Raw genomic sequence first — 20,217 nt, 5'->3', positions numbered from 1 at the left:
CAGCACCCCCAACTTCCCGCTGTGCAACCATGACATTTTCCCTGCTCCTCCTGAGTGTCGCGCTAAGACCGCGGGAGGATTAAGACCGTATAACAGACATTTTCTGCTGCAGAACATAAAACATTCTGCAACCCAACAGGTCGCATGAAGAGAATAAAATACTTAAAAACAAAGAACCACAAGATTAGGTTTAGTTAGTTTAGCTCAAAAACAGATCACTACAGTCTTAATCATTAATTGAAGTATCAGTAAATCTTTGTCAGCTGAATTACAAAGTATTTATAGTTTCCAGCCCCCGGTGGTGTGGGGTGTTGCATCATTTCAAAAGCTCTTGTTGTGCTTCCCTTTGAAACAAATGCAGGTATTGAAAACCTGTTTCATATTTTTTTATTCCCTTTCTGTTTCTTTTGATAAAATTATAAACTACCCCAGCAAAGCCACAGGTCTCTTCTGTAACCTTTTGCTAATCTTCATTTACTGTTTTGTGTCAACACTGTCAGTATTTGGAGCTGGATGCTCATGCGGTACTGAATCACACTGGGTTCATATGCTGAAGATAAGCTTCTTACTGTAATGAAGTGAGCAATGCCAATTCGACTGATTTTTCAATTGTTTTTTTTTTCCTTTAGAAAAGAAAGTAAAACAAAAAAGGGATTTAGGTTTTTGGAGTTAAATATGTTTCACACAATGGAGGAAAGCACAATGAGGATAATATGAATCAATTTATTTGAAGAAAGTAATAAAAATTAACAGCATTTTAGTTACAGTCAAAGGAAAATGAGTGTGTAGAAGTGTATTTGGGTATTTGTTTTGTTTTACTGTTTATGAAATGGGTAGAGTTATAGTAGATCTTAAAAATAACTGAATTGCATGTTTATTGGCTATTACAGAAACTTCATCGAACTGAAATTGCTTCTGTTTCTTTTGAGACTGGTAGATATTGCCTCCAATCAGAGTCAGCCACATTATAAATGTTTGAAAACTTAAGGTTGGTCTTGCAATTTCTAATTTAGTGAATTCATATATATATATATATATATAGAAATACTTATTTATGATTAAATGCCATCTGTTCACTTTTATGCATTGTGTCAGACAGTGGGTATCTGTGTGGCACAGTAAGTCTCTTAGGACATAGAGATGACTTTAAAATTTATTTATTTTGATTCTAATCAGTAAGTTATATTTGATGTTTTTTTTCAAGGCTGAGAAATGTATCTTAAGATGCATTTTATTTTTAGCATTTGACGTTTCAACAAAACATTAACTTTATCAGATGTTCTTTTAATGCCTCTACAGCTGCTGTTTATCCTTGGTTTCATCTTTCTGTTACATATGCAGTATTAGCTACGTTATGTTTAAAAAAGAAGCTATCTGCTTTCTGAATACGTCACCTGGTCTAGACCTCTGCTGTTTGTATAGGATTTAGTGCAAGTGGAAGAGTTACAAATCTACAACAGTGTGACAAACAAGAACTAGAAGCATGGTGTTTCAAGTGCTTTGTCACTAAAAAATATCAGCCAGACTGAAATTTGTTTGTGGTGGGTCCTGAATAGAGCTGTGCATAAACAAATCTTTGAAATACTCATCGGACTTGAGCAATGTTGCAAAGACAAGTCACCCATAAATTCCTAGATATCGATGTTTAAGACTGATAATACTACTTTAAGTTATTACTCCTATAGTCAATTCCACAAGTTATAAAATCTTAGCGTGTAGTTAGTCACATACAGCTTTTAAAAATTTTTTTTTTATTTTTTATTTGGCCTCACATTTTTAAATAATGTATAATACTTTATATTATATTATATTATATCACTGAAGGTGAGATTTTAATAACTGTAGTGCCTTTTGAAGAGGATTGTATCCTGACACATAAAAACCTGGAATTGAAACAGATTTTTTTTTTTTCCATTTTCTTTTTACCATGACATTTTTTACTGGGCTTACCCCATTGTCCAAACTAAATGAAGCAATACATTGTAAGAGAAGAAAAAAAAAGTTTATATTTCATGACCTTTCTTAAAGTTTTGCACCTTTCTTTTAAAGAAAAAAATCCATGTGTACTTGGAATCAAATTTGGTATTCGATTTGTCTTGCTCTGACTGCTATATCTTCAATGTTGGCATAATAAACTCAGAAATTGTTAATGCATAAACTGGAAATATTGTACATACAACAATATTTGCACCTTGTAAATGGAAATATTGCACATTCAAACCCAAAAAGTGTGATCATACAAAAATATAGATAGTTTCACTTCTATATTTGTGAAATATAGAATATATATGACCTAAAACGGCATAGTTTTAGGTCTGATCAGATTGATCACATTGTGCAATGGTCTTAATGTTAATTACTAGTTGAGCTATGTCTTGATAAATTGGCGGTTCTTCATATTGAGATATGTTGAGTGAAACCTTAAATAATTAACTGAATAAATTTTAAAAACATTAACTCAGAGATTTGAATATCACCAGCCTGACTACCAATTAAGGACTCCTAAGCAAAACCAAGGACAAAGATAGAGAACATAACCAATTAACAAAGATAGCTAGATCATCTCTGCATTTTTACCTGATTCACATTGTCTTATAACTAACAAAGTGTTTGGCCTATGAGCCTGTACTCCCCTGGTCCCTCTTAATTGTGTTGCGGGTCAGGAAGCCAGTTGCAGTGAACATGTTGAAGACAGGTGGGGCACAGCATTTTTTACTGCACCGCTGATTTATCTTCTGTGACACAGGCCCCGGAGCCAGTATGCCAGTGGCATTGCAATCATTAATCAGACAAGATACAACCATGCCCCGAGAAAATTAATTAACTTTTAAAAATGAGCATACAGTAGTCTCATTATTTGTTGGGGCTTTTCTGTAGCATACGGCACACGTTGCATTGCTCTTGAACATACAGTTACAGGTTTGTTTATTTATAATATTAATGTTTAAAAAGAAAAAAAAAATATCCAATAGGATAGCTAGGTTACCTTTGTTTAACACATGGACGTTGTATGCTACACAGTAGCATTTTGTAAATGTATGTATTGCCATAACATAAAGCAAGATGAGAAAATGTGAGACTAGCAGAATCAAAAACATGTGAGCAAGGTTAAGGATGAAATCTTTAGACGTCAAGCTGTAACAATCAGTTCATCTTTCTTTTACTTTTTCATTTTATAGAAAAATATACTTTCCGGAGACAGATGGGTTGATGTGGTCTTCTTAAATAAGTTTATGTTGGTGATGAAAGGAAGAAACGGCATCAAGACGGACATTTCCGTTTCAATAAATCCCCTAAAATCAATGTGAAGCTGTCAGGGTATCAAAAACATAGCAGAAATAATGAATCAGAGGTCATATATGGTTTTCTCTGTTTTGACAGAATCTGACTCGCATTGGAAGAGAACGTCACCTTTGTGAGTCCTTGATTGTTGACTTATTAAAGTTGTTGATGTTGACATAACTAATTTTGAAGTAGCTAGTGATGCAAGGTGGAGATGTCCTTGCAGGCACTTGGATAGCAGAAGATGCCTCCTCTTTGTACCATCATGTGCCAGTAACCAGCTTGGCAAGTGTTGCTACCGTAGTTGGGGGCTGCAAATTGGCAGTCAGAATGAGTTTTGGAAAGAGTCCTGAGGGACCAGGGGCAGAGTCTGGAGAGCACTGACTCTGTAGTACAACAGGAAAAAGAGTTGCTTTGATATTAAAGCAAATGAAATGCTGTAAAGAAGAACAACTATTGATTGATATGTGTCTACTACAAGCTAAAAGACTGATAGCACTATTCTAGAAGAGAACAACAGGACCAGGTGTCAAACAATGGATCAGGCAAATGCTGAATACTTTACCTCTGGAACACATAACATATCTCCACAAAGGGAAAAGTGAATTATTTGAAAGCATTTGGAGACCCTTCCGGAATTTTGTTGAAGGAGTGAACTTGTCTCAAGACAAAGAAGTCAGCTAAAGACAAGACTAATGTCAGATCATAATGTTAAACAAGGGAGCCTCAGCAGTGGACTATTATCTCCTGTATACTTAAAGGAATTTATGCAGATATGTATCTAAGAGGGTGTTTGTTGGTCGTGTTGACTGTATTGGTTATATGGCAGGTATATCTGTAAAAAAGACAATAAAAATATTGTTGGAAATGCTGTAAAGACAACCAAGAGCAGCAAGCAGCTATGAAGATTAACAGTGCACTCATGTGTAACAAAATGGTTGCAAAGAGCATCAAACCAGTAATGACAGGGAAGCTAATTCTATGTAAATAATACTTAAAAAATAAAACATTATCACAGGGCTTGAAAAGATTCAAGAGTATTTCATCACATAGGACACAACATGGACACTTGTACCATAGTACCTTGGTTCACCTTCATGCATGCTTAGTATTTCTGCCTTGGTTCTTGATTTGTTTTGCCCAGATAAATAGGTAAACAATTGCTGAGATGGTGGAGAACAAGAAGCCTGTTCTACTCCTGCAGCTACTGGATGGCACTCAGCAGTTTGAGTTGCAGGGAGGAAAGAAGGATTAGGACTCGATTTTAGCCATTTGGCTAGGCCAGATACCAAATCCTGCAGCCAGAAAGAGAGATTAGAATGACTGACTTTTTTTTTTTACATTGGTAGAAATTAATAATTAGTGTACAACCATAGATGGCCAAAGAGACCCAATTTTCTTATTTGAGTGAATAAGCTAACATGTACTGCTATAAAACTTTAGTTGAATTCAACAATCAATTTATCTTTGCTTTTGGGTCTTAACTTCAATTAAATCTTTTCTCAAATCTGAGTTGACACCAACTGTAGTCAGAGTAAACATCTGGGGTATAAATAATCCCATAGTTACTTAACTACCACTGTCCACAGCCAGTTCTTGAAAATACTGGTACATTTCCCCACTGTTGAAAGGTTTACTTGTCTGTGCCAGTGTATGACGCATTGTGTACACAGCTAAATCCAGTTTTTTAGGAGTCCTATATAAAACTACTGACCAAGAAACAACCCTTGCATCACTAGTCAGGGGAGATATGAGTTAAATGCCATTAGAAAAAAAAGCATGAATGCTTGCAGTAGACTTATTGAACAAACTACTTAAAGTATCATAAAAATACTTTTAGTAGATGCATTTTCTGTAGTAAAATATGGAAGGGTAATTAAAAATTTGAATCATTTTGAATCATTTGAATCATTTACATAAAAGTCTTTACATAAACATACCAACATCATGGTGTGCATTAAATTGTCTTGTGGCAGTTGTAACTTTTCAAAGGTACAATTTTGATTGAACCCTGAATTTACTTTATTTTGCCTATTACACCATCAGAGATGTTGTTGCCAGTGTCATAGACACAAGACTTTAACACATTTTGTTTTCTTGTCTGAACTGTAGTAGCTGTGCTGGTAAAGCTCCAAGGAAAGTAAATAATCCACTCCTTCCTGGCTGAAGGAGATTAAGCTTTAATTTATGTCTGTGCCAGGGATAAGATTGATTTCCTTTATTTAAAATTTAAACTGAAAATCATTATTAAAGTTTGGTCAATTTAAATGGTAATAAGTGAAATGATACAAGAAGAAAACATAGCCTTTGTTACGATGATTAAACAATTATCAGAACTAATTGTTTAATCATCTACACTTAAGTTGTGACTTTATTACAGTAAACTTCACTGTTACTGAGAAACATATTTCTCCCAAACCCTTAATTTTAAGGTACTTTGCACATTTGAAACAATCTGGTATATTTCACTTAAGAAAGCATTTTGAATTTTGGCTGGTTTTATAGACTAAATAGAAATGACAAAACAGCTAAAGCATTTTTCTTTCTTTTTTAGAAAAAAAATATTATTTAATTTCCTGTAATGTCTGTGAGGGTATAAAACCATTGTAGACTGTTTAGATTTCTTGTACAAGTTCATGTCTCATTTTACTGACATCATAATTGAGGAGGCCAAAGCGAGGGATTAGTAACTCTGTGTTATTGTTATACCCAAACGTCCCACTGTGACACCGTCAGAACGCCATGAACAAACAGAGCTCCCTTTATACTAGGAGTGAGTGTAGGAAATGTAAAATAAGAACAGGTCCCTTTTAATAGGATTGCAGTGTTTTAAAAGACGTGTATGCACTCAGCAGATAAGAGGAGTGTTTATCTTGTTAATGCATCATTTTAAATACATTAGGAGTGGGAGGGTTCATGCATTGCTTTGGCACTCTGCCTCACTAATCCTGAGAAGTGTAAGGAACAAAGTGTTTATGGATCCAAACAATAAACTTATGCAGTTTTTTGTGGGGAAATTATACAATATCCTTATGGCAAAACGAAACTGTATGAGGATTCTCTTGCACAATAAATTAGTATTTTTAAATGGGTTATAAGGAACTGAGCTAAACTTGAACAACTTGAGCACAAGCACATTTGTACGTAAAGAAAATAAGGTAACACTGATCCTACATTGACACACACAATATAATGCAGTTAATGGTAATGAGGGGTAATCCAGTTCCCACTGTGGCACAGCAGGGCCAGTGGCGAGCAGCAGTTTGTTTATTCTATTTACACTGTCACAAAAGGTTCCCAGAGGTCTGTTAGCCCCAGATCAAAAGAAGAGCTGCTCCAAAGTTTTAACAATTCAGCAATTCAGCTACTCCACAAAAGATTTTGGACAGAATTTTTTTTTTGTACGACAAAGTAATTCCTTACTTTTTAGCTTTTTATGAAATGATTCAGTAAATGTTTATCTGTTTTATGAGATAGATAGCTAGATAGATATTCGCTTACCTCAGAATATAGGTTCATTCATACATTGTGGCACAGCTGAATATATTTTTGTATTGCAGGTTAAATGGGTTTGACATTCTTTTCAAAGTATGTTTAAGAGTGTTGTGTCAACTTTAAATGTTTTTATGTATTTGTTTGTTATTTCTCAAGTTATAAAAGGCTCTGTGGCTATGTCTTGGCATTCGTAGGGCCAACAAATATTTGACTTTCACTAAGGCGCTCACTACAACTAATATTGTTACTATGGTTTTATATTCTCGGGTCATAAGTCACCTCCTTTTTCATGCTGGGTCACAGTGGTGGCCTCCAACGTTATGATTGGTTTTCTGTAGGAGGTCGCCAGTGCAAAGTCTAACAGTTGCTGTTGTGATGGAGCACAGTGGGGACTTGCACTGGGTTTGGGCATCACCTGCACATGTTTCTGGCACTGGCACGGCATTTTGTTGACAGAAGATTTCTCAAAAAACTTGGGAACAAAATTGCACTTGTTCTGCCAGCTCTTACAACATCCCTCCTCCACCTTCTATTTTAACTGAACACACACTTATTTTAGGTAATGTCTGAAGCATAAGATTAGACAAGACCTTATTGTGTCCTTATTGTCTTGCAATAAAGCAATACCTTATTGCTTTAACCAGTAGTTTTAACCAGTTCTCTTACAATGAAAATTGCGTGAGACTTCTTGAACAAAATTACTTAAATGTTTCACTTTATAACCTTTACTATGATATATTAAAATGTGTTCAAAGTATCATATGCAAAGCTAGAGAGGAATTTCATTCAGATTAACAGGCGGTAACAGGTGAGTCAACAGAACTGGATCTGCCACTGTTTATGTAGAGAAAATGCAACAGAAGAAAGACCTCAAGCCCCAGTTCAAACCTTCTTGTTGCGAGGCAGCACAGCAACCAACTGTCCACTATGCAACCCTCAGTAGTAGGGGCACTCCTTTTATTCTTTATTCAAGAATAAAATGAGTAGTTATAAGTAATAGTGCAAATAACACCAATAATTAAATTAAAGAATCTCAAAGAAATAAACAGGCATTTATAGGAGCTCTCAATACCCGAGTTTCTTTAAAGAATTATATGACTCTGGAAGTGAGCTTAAAGGATGTCCTGTAGCAGTCTATGTTGCAGCAGATCCAGAGAAGAAAAAAACCCTCTGTGTGCAGTCTTCTATTGACTTACTGTGTGGCAAAAAGATGTTGAGATCTGTCCATATTGTTTTTCGTTTTACCAAGCATCCTATTTTGCACAATGATCTGTGGAGACACTTCCCAGAACAAAACCAGCCTTCTTTTCAGCTGTCGGAGCTTTTAAGCCACTGGCTTATGCTGGCTGTGATGCTGATTCTGATGCTGGCTCTGATGCTCTTATACCAGCAGATGACTGTAGAAAACATCACACTCTAAAAAAGACTTAGAGAAGATCTTCAGGATCTTTTTGTAAACACTTCCTCACAAAACATGGTGTACTCTGTCCATTGTTGTAGATGGCTTCACTGTTGTCTCTAGTCCTGTCTGTTGTATAGGTGAGCACCAAGGTAATTTTACCACCTCCACTTCCTGCCCTATGATGAAATAATGTTTAATATGATTCTCCTTTTTCAAAAATCTACAATTATCTTCCGTCTTGTGGACATTCAAGATTAAATTATTGTTCCCACAAAGCTGTTTTCCTCTTCTTATAGACCCGAGTTTTCTGTGAATTTATGCAGATCATAAGACTTGTACTCAGAGTCTGAGGTGTACAGAAGGAAAAGTAATGGCAAGGGTACAGTTCCCTGTAGTACTCCAATTAACCACCTGTGTCGAGACACTGCTCTTCAGTCTCACTGTTAGTAGAGTGAATTAGTAAATAGAAAGGAACTTGTCTGACAGTAGAATGATGCAATTTTTAAATTGAATAACTTTGGTGTTCACATAATGTGAAAAAAAGTTTTCCCAGAATAAATATTTATGTGGAGGGAAATTATCTGAATAACGTTTTTAAGACCCATTTATGTTAACAATTAATTCTATCAACTTTACATCAGAAGAAGAATCAATCCAGCTTACAATGCAATTGTGTAGAAAATCAACTCAGTGACTTTAAACTCCCAATAGTACAATCACATTGTTAGAAGGGCTTGATATTAACTACTGTTGAATGCTTATCAAGGAGGCATTATTTTTAACCTGTTTGTTCTTCTTCTGCTCAACATCTCCCATTAACTGCTGGCAGGAGTGTGAAGTTGAGGTGTGATGAGGTGCCACTGTCACACCAGACAGCGAGGGTTTGAGGCAAAATTTGAATTGTCTAGGAGGTATGCTAATATTCCTGAACACTTTTCAAGGGTGTCAGATTCTCCCTGCCTTTCCTTACTACTTTGTCTGCATGTCTCTCTTTTACACATACTCTCACTCTCACTTCTCTTTGTCAGTCCTTTTTTTTTTTTTATCCAGACAGTGGCATTTGGAATCAGTGAATCCATCCTTATATAACACATAAATTATTGAACTTTATGTGTTGTCTTTCACACTGCAGACAGCTTCAGCAGTCAGTTGTGGGCTGGAGTCCATATAAGACTGGCACGTTCCACCAGGCCTGTAATGACAGGCAGCAAAGTGCCTTTAGGGTGCCAGCTTTCATCACTGTAAATGTTGATGACACCGACTTGTTGTGGAGCTGACAAAACTGTCAAGGAGCTGTCAAGCTTGCACAATCACGGGTGCTGTGCTGCTATGATCACCTTTTTCACTGATGAATGCCAATCTTTTGGGAGCAAGTGTCTTTTTGTGTGTGTGGGCGTGCGCGGGCGTGTGTGTGTGTTTTTTTGTATGAAGAAAGGTGAAAGTAGCCTACAGAATGTACACAATTCAACTCAAGCATCTGTCATTCTCTACTGTAACAAATATATTCAGTGTTTTAATGCCCCACAGACACTAACTAACAGGTCACAGCCTGGTTATGGTGTCTGCTAGTGGTACATTGTTGACTGTGCCTTAAATATCATTGTAGGCAAATATTAGAGATACATCAATAAGAATTTTGTTTGGTTTCTAGTTTTAATAAAGCTTTACAAGTTTTAGTTTCTCAGTACAAATTGTTTTTCCAAACCTACCTTCACTCAGCATATTATAATTATACAGTTGATATTTTAAGCTGACTTTAGCATTTCATATGAGCAATTAGTTAAAAGGACAAACACAGCTAAAGCAGCAGTCTCTCTGTGTAAGGATTGAAATAGGTCGGGGCCCTTCGGTTACCAATAAATGTGGTTCCCTGTTGAAACCAGCCATACTTTTACCAAGGTATCGATGACCTCGTTTTAACAGCACGATGCATTAAAGTCAAGTCATATACTACACTATGACAAATGACAGCAAAATGAACAGTTTTTTGTTCAGGAATAGATTCATTGAACATTGGCTTTAGTAAATCTCATTAAACTCACACCTAAATTCTAGTTGTACTACCCACATTTGAAAATGCTACAAGCAAAATACACCATGATTTTATCAGAAAATATCTACAAATTCTTAATCCAAACTTCTGTAGAAATAAAAATAATCAATTAAACTCGGGGATTGGTTTTTGCACAGTTTTGGCCAGACATACAGTCATTAACTGTTTTTTTTAGGCATTTTTACTAGGTGTTTATGTTTGTCTCCTCTGAACCATCATTAGAAAGTGGCCAGAGCAGAAATGACTGGAAATTTGGTCAGATTTGCTCAATTCATGACCCGAAAAAAATAATATCTGTCTAAATGTTATATACTAGCTAAGCAGTGTTTAATGAGCAAAATTTAAGTACCGGTAGTTAGATAATTGTAGATGAATTTCAATATAGATAATTGAATGCAGGAGGTGTACTTTAATGAGGTGTCCATTTAATGAGGTGTGACTGTAAATGCTGTCTTAAAGCACAGAAAGCTCAAAGCAGGGCAGAAGTGATGAAGCATATTTTTACAGTGGACACCCACCAACACTCACAATATTTTACAGTTCACACCAGTTTAATATAGAAGAATGCCTTATAGACTAAGAACAAGCCAGGTTCAACGCTGCTTTTCATGTACTTATATTTTTGGGTAACTTTCTATCACCTGTCATTATGCTGGATGAAGTCCAAAACATACACAGTTAACGAGATTTCTTCATGCATGCACGCACATGAATCTCCAGTATTTTATGGGTTATCATTAACCTCTAAGTTTTAGAGGGCAGACAAATCACAAAGGGCTCTCAGTTGGGACAGCTGGTGGTACAGAGCACTTCTAAGAGTTTCATGATTTCTGGAGGCAATTCTGTTGTTGCATCCATTGATAATGAGCATAATCCTGTACAGATCTGAGCTGCAGCTGGGCAGAGACCATTAATGGGACTGTTGGAGTGAAAATGTTTCTTTAAAGTGCAGACAAACATCTGAGTAGGCAGAGCAGCCTGTATGAACTGAAAGCAAATAAGGAGCAGAAACATTAATCACAGCACTGTTTATAGAGAGGATCTCAGCTGAACCAGAGATGGCAATCAAAATCCCTCATTGGAAGCGTAGTGTTAGTCAGGGCAGATAAAGGAGGAGATGTGGACTTGATCTGCAAGACTCAACAGAGAATTTTGGGGGGAAAAAAACTGATTTTTTAAATGTTTTATTTCATTATGTTGGCAACAGCTAATTAGTAACAGAGCTGTAAGCTGGGGGTTTGCAGTGTAACACTTATTGATTGATGTGAACATTGACTAATGTCAGACAATACATTTCTTGCAAAATATATTTTTTATTTTTTTATTTTGATGATCTATGTGGGGGCAGTTGTTGTTTTTATTCATTTAAATGTTTTTAAAGTTTTGGGTCCCTGCAGATTGAAATTATATTATGAGAAATTATTGTAAGATCTTGTTAGGAGTAATCAGCATGCAGACATGTAGTAATGCTAAGATTAAGCTGACTGTATTTTAGCAGATCCTTAGTGGTGGTAAACATGCTTAAAAGCAACAGTTTATCTATTTTTTTTTTTCCTGTACGTGTCATGCTCCTCTTTCATGAGGCAGCATATGTTTAGAAATGGAGGTTTCATCTGCCATGTTGTGTTTATACTCAAACTCTTTGGTGCTGGTAAAGCTTGTCTTGTTGAATATACATTTCTGAGTGGTTGCACCTCATGGAAGAAGTAGCTCTTGTTCAAAGCAAAAAAATACATTAATATGAATGCAGCAGTAAGGCTAGAATTAGACGGAGCATTTCTGATTAAGCACTGAAAATGGAGTATTAGGGGAAACATTCAAGCAATGGCTAAAATTAAGAGACAGCAAAAAAGTAAAGAATGTTTTGCAAAAAGCTATATTTGAAAAGAATTTTGCCAGAGTTTACTACAAAGTATGAATATAACAGGCAGGGTATTTGTGCTCAGTCATTATATTTTGTGCACATAACAAAGTAATGGATTTTCCACTTGCACCACAATGTCAAGCAGACCTGTCGAAGGTTGTTTGTGGGCCCTATGATGTCCAGGCCCGATTTTATGTTGTCAGACAGGTTCTGTGTAAGTGATTTCTTTATTTCTTGACGGTTACTTTTTTACATATAGGGCAACATTGATTTGGGCATCCAATTTCTCCTCCCCGCAGGTAAGTCACTTCTAATGTTGTGTCTAATGTCACTGGTTGAGGAGTGGCTTGACACAAGGAATTTGATATTTGTAGCCCATGTATAGGATTCTTCTTCTGTGTATTTGCTCTGAATGTGCTGACTCCAGGCTCAATCCACTCCTTGTTAAGATCTCCCAAATTCTTGGATGGGTTTGGCTTGACAAGATCTTCAATGCTGTGGTTATCCCTGTTGTGGCTGCATATTTTCCTACTACCATTTTCCTTACACTTAACATATTTGGACCCAGTTTTATGTAATATTTAGATTTTTGGCAACTAAGAATTTATTAGCTGAAAGCTATATATGTGTAAATATGTGTCATATTTACACATATGACACATATGTGTAAATATGTGTCATATGTGTAATACATATGACACATATGTGTAAATATGTGTCATATGTGTAACACATATGACAGTTTGAAGAAGTTCATCAAGTTCAAAACAACCTTTTATTATGATGGACCGAAATAAGCATGGGAAATGTAGTTGTCTCGATTATCTCAAAGAAAATGTAAACTCAGGAAATCTATCATATTGATCTGTACTAGGTAGAATGAAAAGAGATTGTTGGTAAGTTGATTTATATTCAGTTAATTCTTTTATCACAAAAATGATAATTTTTCACAAAAATGTGAAACATCACATAGGTAAAATAAGAGAATAAATAGTTGTCATAGGGAATAAAAGGCAATTTAAAAACGTATAGAAAAAAAGCTTTGTATGCTCAAGATGAGAGCTCGCTAGCTCAGGGTTATCTGAGCTGAACCAGCACATTGGAACCATTATTGAAGAGACAGCACTCTGTCAGGTGTCCCATCAGCTGAACATTTGGACACAGATTCAGTCCCTTATGTCAGCGATTTCAGCTCTTCCTCCATTTTACACATCAGATTCAGACATTTATAGTATCAGTTTTTCATCCAGAATTTTGGTTTAAAGGTAGAAAACTTTGGAAAAACTGTTGCCCTAGCCTTGTAAAACCATAAAGCATAAAACTCTAGCATGCTGGTCATTTGTGTCTTCTTTAATATGTTTCCATATTTTATGTTTGCTCACAGTTGTGCAATTATAGCTCATGCACCCATAAACAAACAACTGTGGTTAGGGGCAGTGTGTGTGTAACATACAGTGGTGATATTACTTGTACATATTGCTTTAAATTAATACATTTTTCTCAGTGATGCAAGCTGATCATTTCACTGGCATTGAAAGTGTTAGCTCACAATAGTTTAAAAATATATAAACACAGCAAACAATATTAGTATTGTGTGCACCGATAGTGTGATGTTGATATATTTGATATAAAGTGAGACACTGAGTCACCCATAAACCCAAGATGTACAGCTGTGTTAAAACACAGTCTTCTTTTAAAATTCATGTGATGTTCTTCATGGTTTAAATGTGCCTGGTGAGCTTCAAGAGTATGCGGGTTGTATCATCATTAACAAAGAGAGGGTGGTATGTTTTTAATTCCCCTAAGAAATAGGTTTTCATAAGACTTGAAGTTCACTGGTGTATGATGATTCAACTATATTTACTAATGAGCCATGGGTCTTCACAGCTTCTTGTTTGAAGTAGACAGTAGCCCATTTCTATCAAATTTAAGAGCAAGTTTTAGCTCATGGACAAGACTGTGTTTCTATGTACAAAACACTAATTTAACTTGAATGTTTTTTTATTTCTGTTGTAGCTTTCATCTGGTATGTACTGTATGTTTGGAAAGGTATTCATCTTCCTTTTGCTTATAGAAACCAGGTTTTTTTACAAAGTACTTTTTATGAAGTTTTTCACATCTAAAACAAATGTCATAATGTAGAGAAATTTGTTTTGGTTAAATTCTTTAGTGAATTTATTTATGCATTCATGTTGCAAGTGGGCCTAGTTAATAATGGTCAATATTGGTCACTTTATTAAATGCATAATGATATGATTGGGAACTGAATTGTAAACATCTCAATGTTTTTATAATAAAGCTAAGTAACTGTGTCAGGCATAATGTATCTTTCAAATTATGAAAAATTTGGTATAGCTGTTGACTTAGCACATATATCGTATATATATAAGAGCTCAGAAAAAAAAGCAGCTAGTCTTCATTTTCGGACATTTGCCCTCTCAGTTGAAGCACCTTTTTTAGTTCTAAATGACGACTGGTGAGTTTCAGTCTTCTAAGCTGTAACAGGGCAGAGCATAGTAAGAAAACTTTTAAAGTTGCCACATGTCATTGATATATCTGTTCATCTTATGTGTTGTTTGGGTTGGTGAATAATTGTGAGACCACGTTGGAAGAACAGTCAATGTTGGTTTGTATATATGTGATAGATGCCAGCTGTGCCAACTCCTTTCATCCTGTTGGATTTCTTGTTATGTTTTCCCTACATATATAGACATCTGTGTTGTCTTTGTTTCACTGCGCAGTAAATCCCACACCTTTCAGCTTTTCTGTGACTTACGATGTCACATATTGCTCTGATTCTCCATATAACACAATTTCTTTAGCAAAGATAAAAAAACAACAAATTTTAAATGGGATTTTGATTTTAAGTTTCAGCAACCACTTTCAAATAGACAGTAAGCATTTGTGAGTATGAATGGATTGAAGACAGAAAATCAAACCTTTTAAGACTAATTGTTTAAAATGGGTTAAAGATGAAATTGTCATCACTGCTGCCAACCCCTCAGTAAGCTACTGGCTGTCCTACAGGAAGTCCTTGAAAGAAGCTGCTAAATGACATCACAATTGATTATCTGCATGTAATTGTGATGGATGCAGTGGGAGAGATTAATAAAGTAACTGTGTCATTGAGCCCATCAAAAAAAGACAAAATTTGTACAACTACTGCATGTCATCTGCTTGTCAATTCCGGTGCGTTTGCATTGGTTGGGATATGTCGTTGAAGGGTTCATTGTTTTGTCACTAGGTATGTTTACGTGGACATCAGTAATCGGAAAAAAATCGACCGATGTGAATAAAAATGTGTCATGTAAATGCCCCAATACGATTCAGCTCATATGGAGTGAATTTGTAATGCAAATGAGTAAGCGATTTCATGCCAGTTGATTATCTGAACGGCCTGCATGTAACGCTCCGGGTCATGCTATTCTGATTGTGGAAAACTAAAGTCACTGTGCATATGTGCACTATGTCAGGTTAGCAAAACGGGTCTGCTGATCTGTCATCCTTTAACGCAGGAAGACCAACAGCACACTGCTCAGCCAGTAGCTTAATTACTGAGTGCAGTGGGGTCTCAACCTTTATTAGAACCTGGCATGGGTGCTCAGAAGATGCAGATAGAAGACACCACTGCAGTAGTTTTTTTTTTTTGTTTTGTTTTGTTTTTGTTTTTATTATGTGCAACACGACCCGAAAGTACAACTTTTTCTTATTCCTATTTAATTTTTTAAGGGAAATTTTGCAACTTTGGGATTGCCATTGCTCCTTTTCTGAATGAAGCCACAGGAAGACTCGCTGGTCGGGGCTTTGAACCTGTTGAGAGGAGTTGGAGCAACACTTTCTTTTATGTGAATCTTACGTAATACCAGAAGTAGCAATATCTGTCTTCCTGTAAGGGTTTCGAACTTAGTACCATCAACAAATTCCTAAATTGACACATAGTAGTCTTCAATTGGAGAAACATGACAACAACCCTAAGCCCTGGCAGATGAATCGACTTCAGAAAATTTATTTTAGTGTACAAATATATATTTTTTTCCCAATGTAATGGCTATTATTACAAGTCATTTGGGCTGCACTTGGGCTCATTGTGCACTTGGGCATTGCTGACGTTGTTGCTTATCAGTATCAGTCATGTTTACTAATGTGTGCACATTTCTAAGCATACACACATCTATAGCTTTTCATACAAAGTAATAGTAAACCCCCAGGACCATATGCCTATGTTTCATAAATAACATCTGGATCCATGCCCAATGATGAACCTTGTAGCACAAAGAGAAGAACAAGTACACACACTCACGCCATATGCTCATAAACACTGATACTGTTCTTTCTTAAAATAGCATGCTTACTCATCTACATAACAGTCATACCGTGGAACAATAAAACAAAAAAAATAATACTGCCCCACCATCTTTCAAAAAAAGGGGTTTTTTTAGGTTAGAGAAGAAACACTTTATATATATACAGTATATATATGGTTTGGCAAGGTTTAATCCATCTTTTTTTTTTTTTTTTTTTTTGCATGATATGCAGTATTTACCACATGAACAGATGGCGGGAGGCACAGCACTATTGGCCCAGCAGACAAAGCTTTATCTCCTGTCAAGGGTAAAGGTGAAGTAGCATATCTTCAACCCACAGATTACTCATAAAGAGCTCAATAATCGCCCAGCAGTTATGGCATTTGAGAATTCTGCACTCTACAAAATATTATCATAACCTGTAGTCAGCAAAAGCATAGGGCATTTTCTAGGACAATGAAAGGAGTGAAGTTGTTTTGATATATTCAGAACTCTCTGAGAGACAAGATTATTGTTCAGGTAAATGTGATTAAACAATTACTGGTTAAAATCAATAATTTTTTAAAGCATTTATACATGTAAATATATTGGACATTCTTTCTAGAGACAGACTGAAATCCAAATGAATATATCACTCCAGTATTTTGTAAAATCCCCATTCATAAGGAAAAGTTTTTGGTTTATTTTGCACAATTTTATAGGTATTTGTTTCATAATTCACAATTCAAAAATTCAGAGTTGAATTCTCCCAGTATGAAAATATGTCTGTGTTGAGGTGGCTCAAGTTTCTCAGGTAGAAAAAGAGGTCCAAGTTACTGCATGAGAAAAGCATTAATGCCATTCATGAAAGTGCTTATTCATAAAAGACAAAAAAGCTAATTTATACAATAAAGGATAAACACATAGCTAATACTGTTGTAATAATTATGTATGAAAAGCATAATTTACAGCAGAGTTACTGTCTTGTGTTCACAAACCGTGTAGAGCACTTTATTTGATATACTGAAAATTGTTTTATTACAAACAATCTGTGTTTATGCTGCTCTATTTGTCTACAGTGCAACTCAGTAGGCTCAAAGATTGTGCAAACATTTAAGTAAAATAACTGTTACATCTTACATTTGCAAAATCAATAGTGATTCCAACATTTTCATACAACAGAACGAGGTCCCATCATGTTTGAAAAACATTTTTAGGATTTTATGTTTAAAAAGGACAAGGCTAAGATATTGCTCTTAATAATTGCAAAAAAGGGCATTGTTTACTAAAAGCAACATAGATGTTGCAGTTTCACATTATAGTGATCTGCTGTTTAATCATAAAATTACCTGCTTTATTCCTTTAAATAAATGTCATGTAGCATGTAGAAAAAGTTTAAGTAAGAAAAGGGAATAAAATAAAAATATTTAAAACAAAATATTTTAGTTATTTAGTGTTGAGAAGTATTACTGTACTTTAATTCAGAGCCAAAGTCTTCTTTGCTCCCACTCTGCACCTTAAGGCCACTGCTACTATTGAGCACAACTCATGTAGCTCTCCTCTGCTGCCCGTGTCCTCTGACCTAGAATCAGCAGGTTAATAACCAGCTGCACCACAAGCCATTTGTCATTCGGTACCTGCCACTGATAAGAGATGTCAACGAATGTCTATGCCCTTGTCCCCTCCCCACTACATGACATATACTGTATCACACTTTGCAATCTTAGACTCCCTGAGGCTTCTTAGTACTCCTCTACTGAACAACCACTCCCACTTGATAGTATTGGATACTTCTGCCACGATCCGCAGTGAGATAAACTGGTGATCTCCCTTGCTCTGTTTTCAACTTTTTAAAAAAAAGTGTTCTTTTTTTGTATTGCCACATCAATTTACAGACTTTTTCTTCGTTTTTGTTGCTTTTTACCTTGCTGTGTCTTCTGCCCTTTTACGTTGAAAGCCCAATGCCCAGCATTGCCCTGGATGTGGGTTTTCAAATGGTAAAATGTAGGATTGCTAAAAGAATTAGTTTTTATATGTTGTTGTTTAGTCCGGCACCTATTTTGTCTCAGTGAAGTGTAGCATCTGTTGCGATGTGTTGAAAAGAAATGGTTTATGTTCATACATGACTCAAAAACTAATTTATGAAACAGTTGGAGTTCCATTCAAAACACATAGCCATGAAAATGGTTAATTTTGGGCTTTTAGAACTTTTTTGTGATGGTGAATTGTTCATACAGCTTCCGACTTCAATGATGAGAGAACAAAACGGAATCATTGAGCCCACAACAAGGACCTAGCATGACTCTGGACAGATATTTGACTCCTACGGTAGAGCTAATATAACTTGGTTTGCTTCCTGCTGTTACTCTCACATAAAAGACAATTAGTTAGAATGTTGAATAACTCACCACCAATACTCCAGCCTATTATAAATTTGTCAAACTGTGTCGCTCTCTGCAGAAACGTCAGTTTTAAATTGTAATGTGCAGAGAGGATACTAATTAAAAAAGAAGCTCCTATTTCAAAAGGAACACCTTCAATTTTGAGCAACAAATAGTTGCTACCTACATGGGCAAGTCATGTAGAACTGTTGTAGTCAGATGAGACAAAGACTCAGCTATCTGGCCACAATATTTGTAAGAGTAAAGATGAGACTTTAGAAGCTAAGAATACTGAACCAACTGTTAAGCATGGAAGTGGAAGCATCATGCTGATGCATTTTGCAACAGCTGAATGGTTGAAACTTGGACAAAAGTAAGATCCCAACAAACAGAAAAACAACATTGTAATGGACAAAACAGGCTGACGTTAAAAATCGGAACCTGAACCTCAACCTTATTAAAAATTGTTCTATTATTTAGAAAAAAATGTAGACCTATGCCAAAGCCTTAATGTTTTTTTTATTTTATTACAATTTGCATGTTTCCTCTATTTTTTCAGTTATATCTATTACATTTTTATATGAAAAACTGCTTTTCTTTTTCTTTCTCATTTTTGATTTTCAGAGATGTCAGGTACGGGAGAGGAGATTTCTCAGGTGCACTGGAAGCAACAGTGGTTGGAAAACGGGACGCTGTACTTCCACGTCTCCATGACTGAGCCTGAACTCTTGGCACAGACGACACAGCCCACAGCTCGGGACCCAGCTCATGCACTGCACGAGCACATGCATCTGCTTCACATCTCAGTTATGGTAGGTTCTCGACTGAAACATAATGGCTGTAGTTGTAAAACATGGTCTGTTTTCTACAAGTTTGACACTTTCTTTTTTCAACAATATGCATGCTTTCTCCTTATCTCCCTTTTCCACGATATCTTAGAAGCGGTCCTGTTTTAAAGTTTTAACATCCACAGACACCAATAAAAGGTTGATGGGGTTACAAAATAGATTCGATATGATAGCTTTTTTATTTATTTTTTCTTTCAGAATGTTAGCACGTAGTTTAAACAGGCAAGCTTTTTTGGATGGCATGATTTTATTTAAAATCCATTACTTTCCCACAAACTAATATGTTTAAAGAGGTCCTCCATTATTGATGGTTTGAAGGTAATGCTTACCAGCCACTTTAGTCTATATTTAGACAGTTTATACTTTGTGAGAGGTTTTTCTTTGAGATTATGAATGTGGCAATTAGTTTTTCAGATGTTTGACATCTCTTGTAAACTTGGGGTTTTCAAAGGCATTGAAGAGGGGTGTGCTGTTAAAGAGTTTGGAGACAGCTCTATGGCGTCACAGACAAGGTCGAGGGTGGGTGTGCAGGTTAAGATCTTTAATTATCCGAGCTGAGCGTTTCATTATCGTGCTGTATTTTTTCATGTATTCTGGAAGCTGGTTAAT

At 35.8% G+C, this 20,217-nt stretch overlaps 1 protein-coding gene across 1 annotated transcript in view; it reads left to right on the top strand.

The window, feature by feature from the left end:
* The window catches only part of astn2 (astrotactin 2), a 262,503-nt gene that overhangs the window by 20,013 nt on the left and 222,273 nt on the right, over positions 1 to 20,217 (top strand). The window contains exon 2 of the mRNA XM_032569481.1: positions 19,385 to 19,572. Coding sequence (XP_032425372.1) covers positions 19,385 to 19,572 — 188 coding nt within the window. The remainder of the gene's footprint in view (positions 1 to 19,384; positions 19,573 to 20,217) is intronic.

Source organism: Xiphophorus hellerii, chromosome 8 (genome assembly GCF_003331165.1).
Source record: "Xiphophorus hellerii strain 12219 chromosome 8, Xiphophorus_hellerii-4.1, whole genome shotgun sequence".
NCBI classification, from domain to species: Eukaryota; Metazoa; Chordata; class Actinopteri; order Cyprinodontiformes; family Poeciliidae; genus Xiphophorus; species Xiphophorus hellerii.
This window is presented reverse-complemented; position numbering and strand designations above follow the sequence as displayed.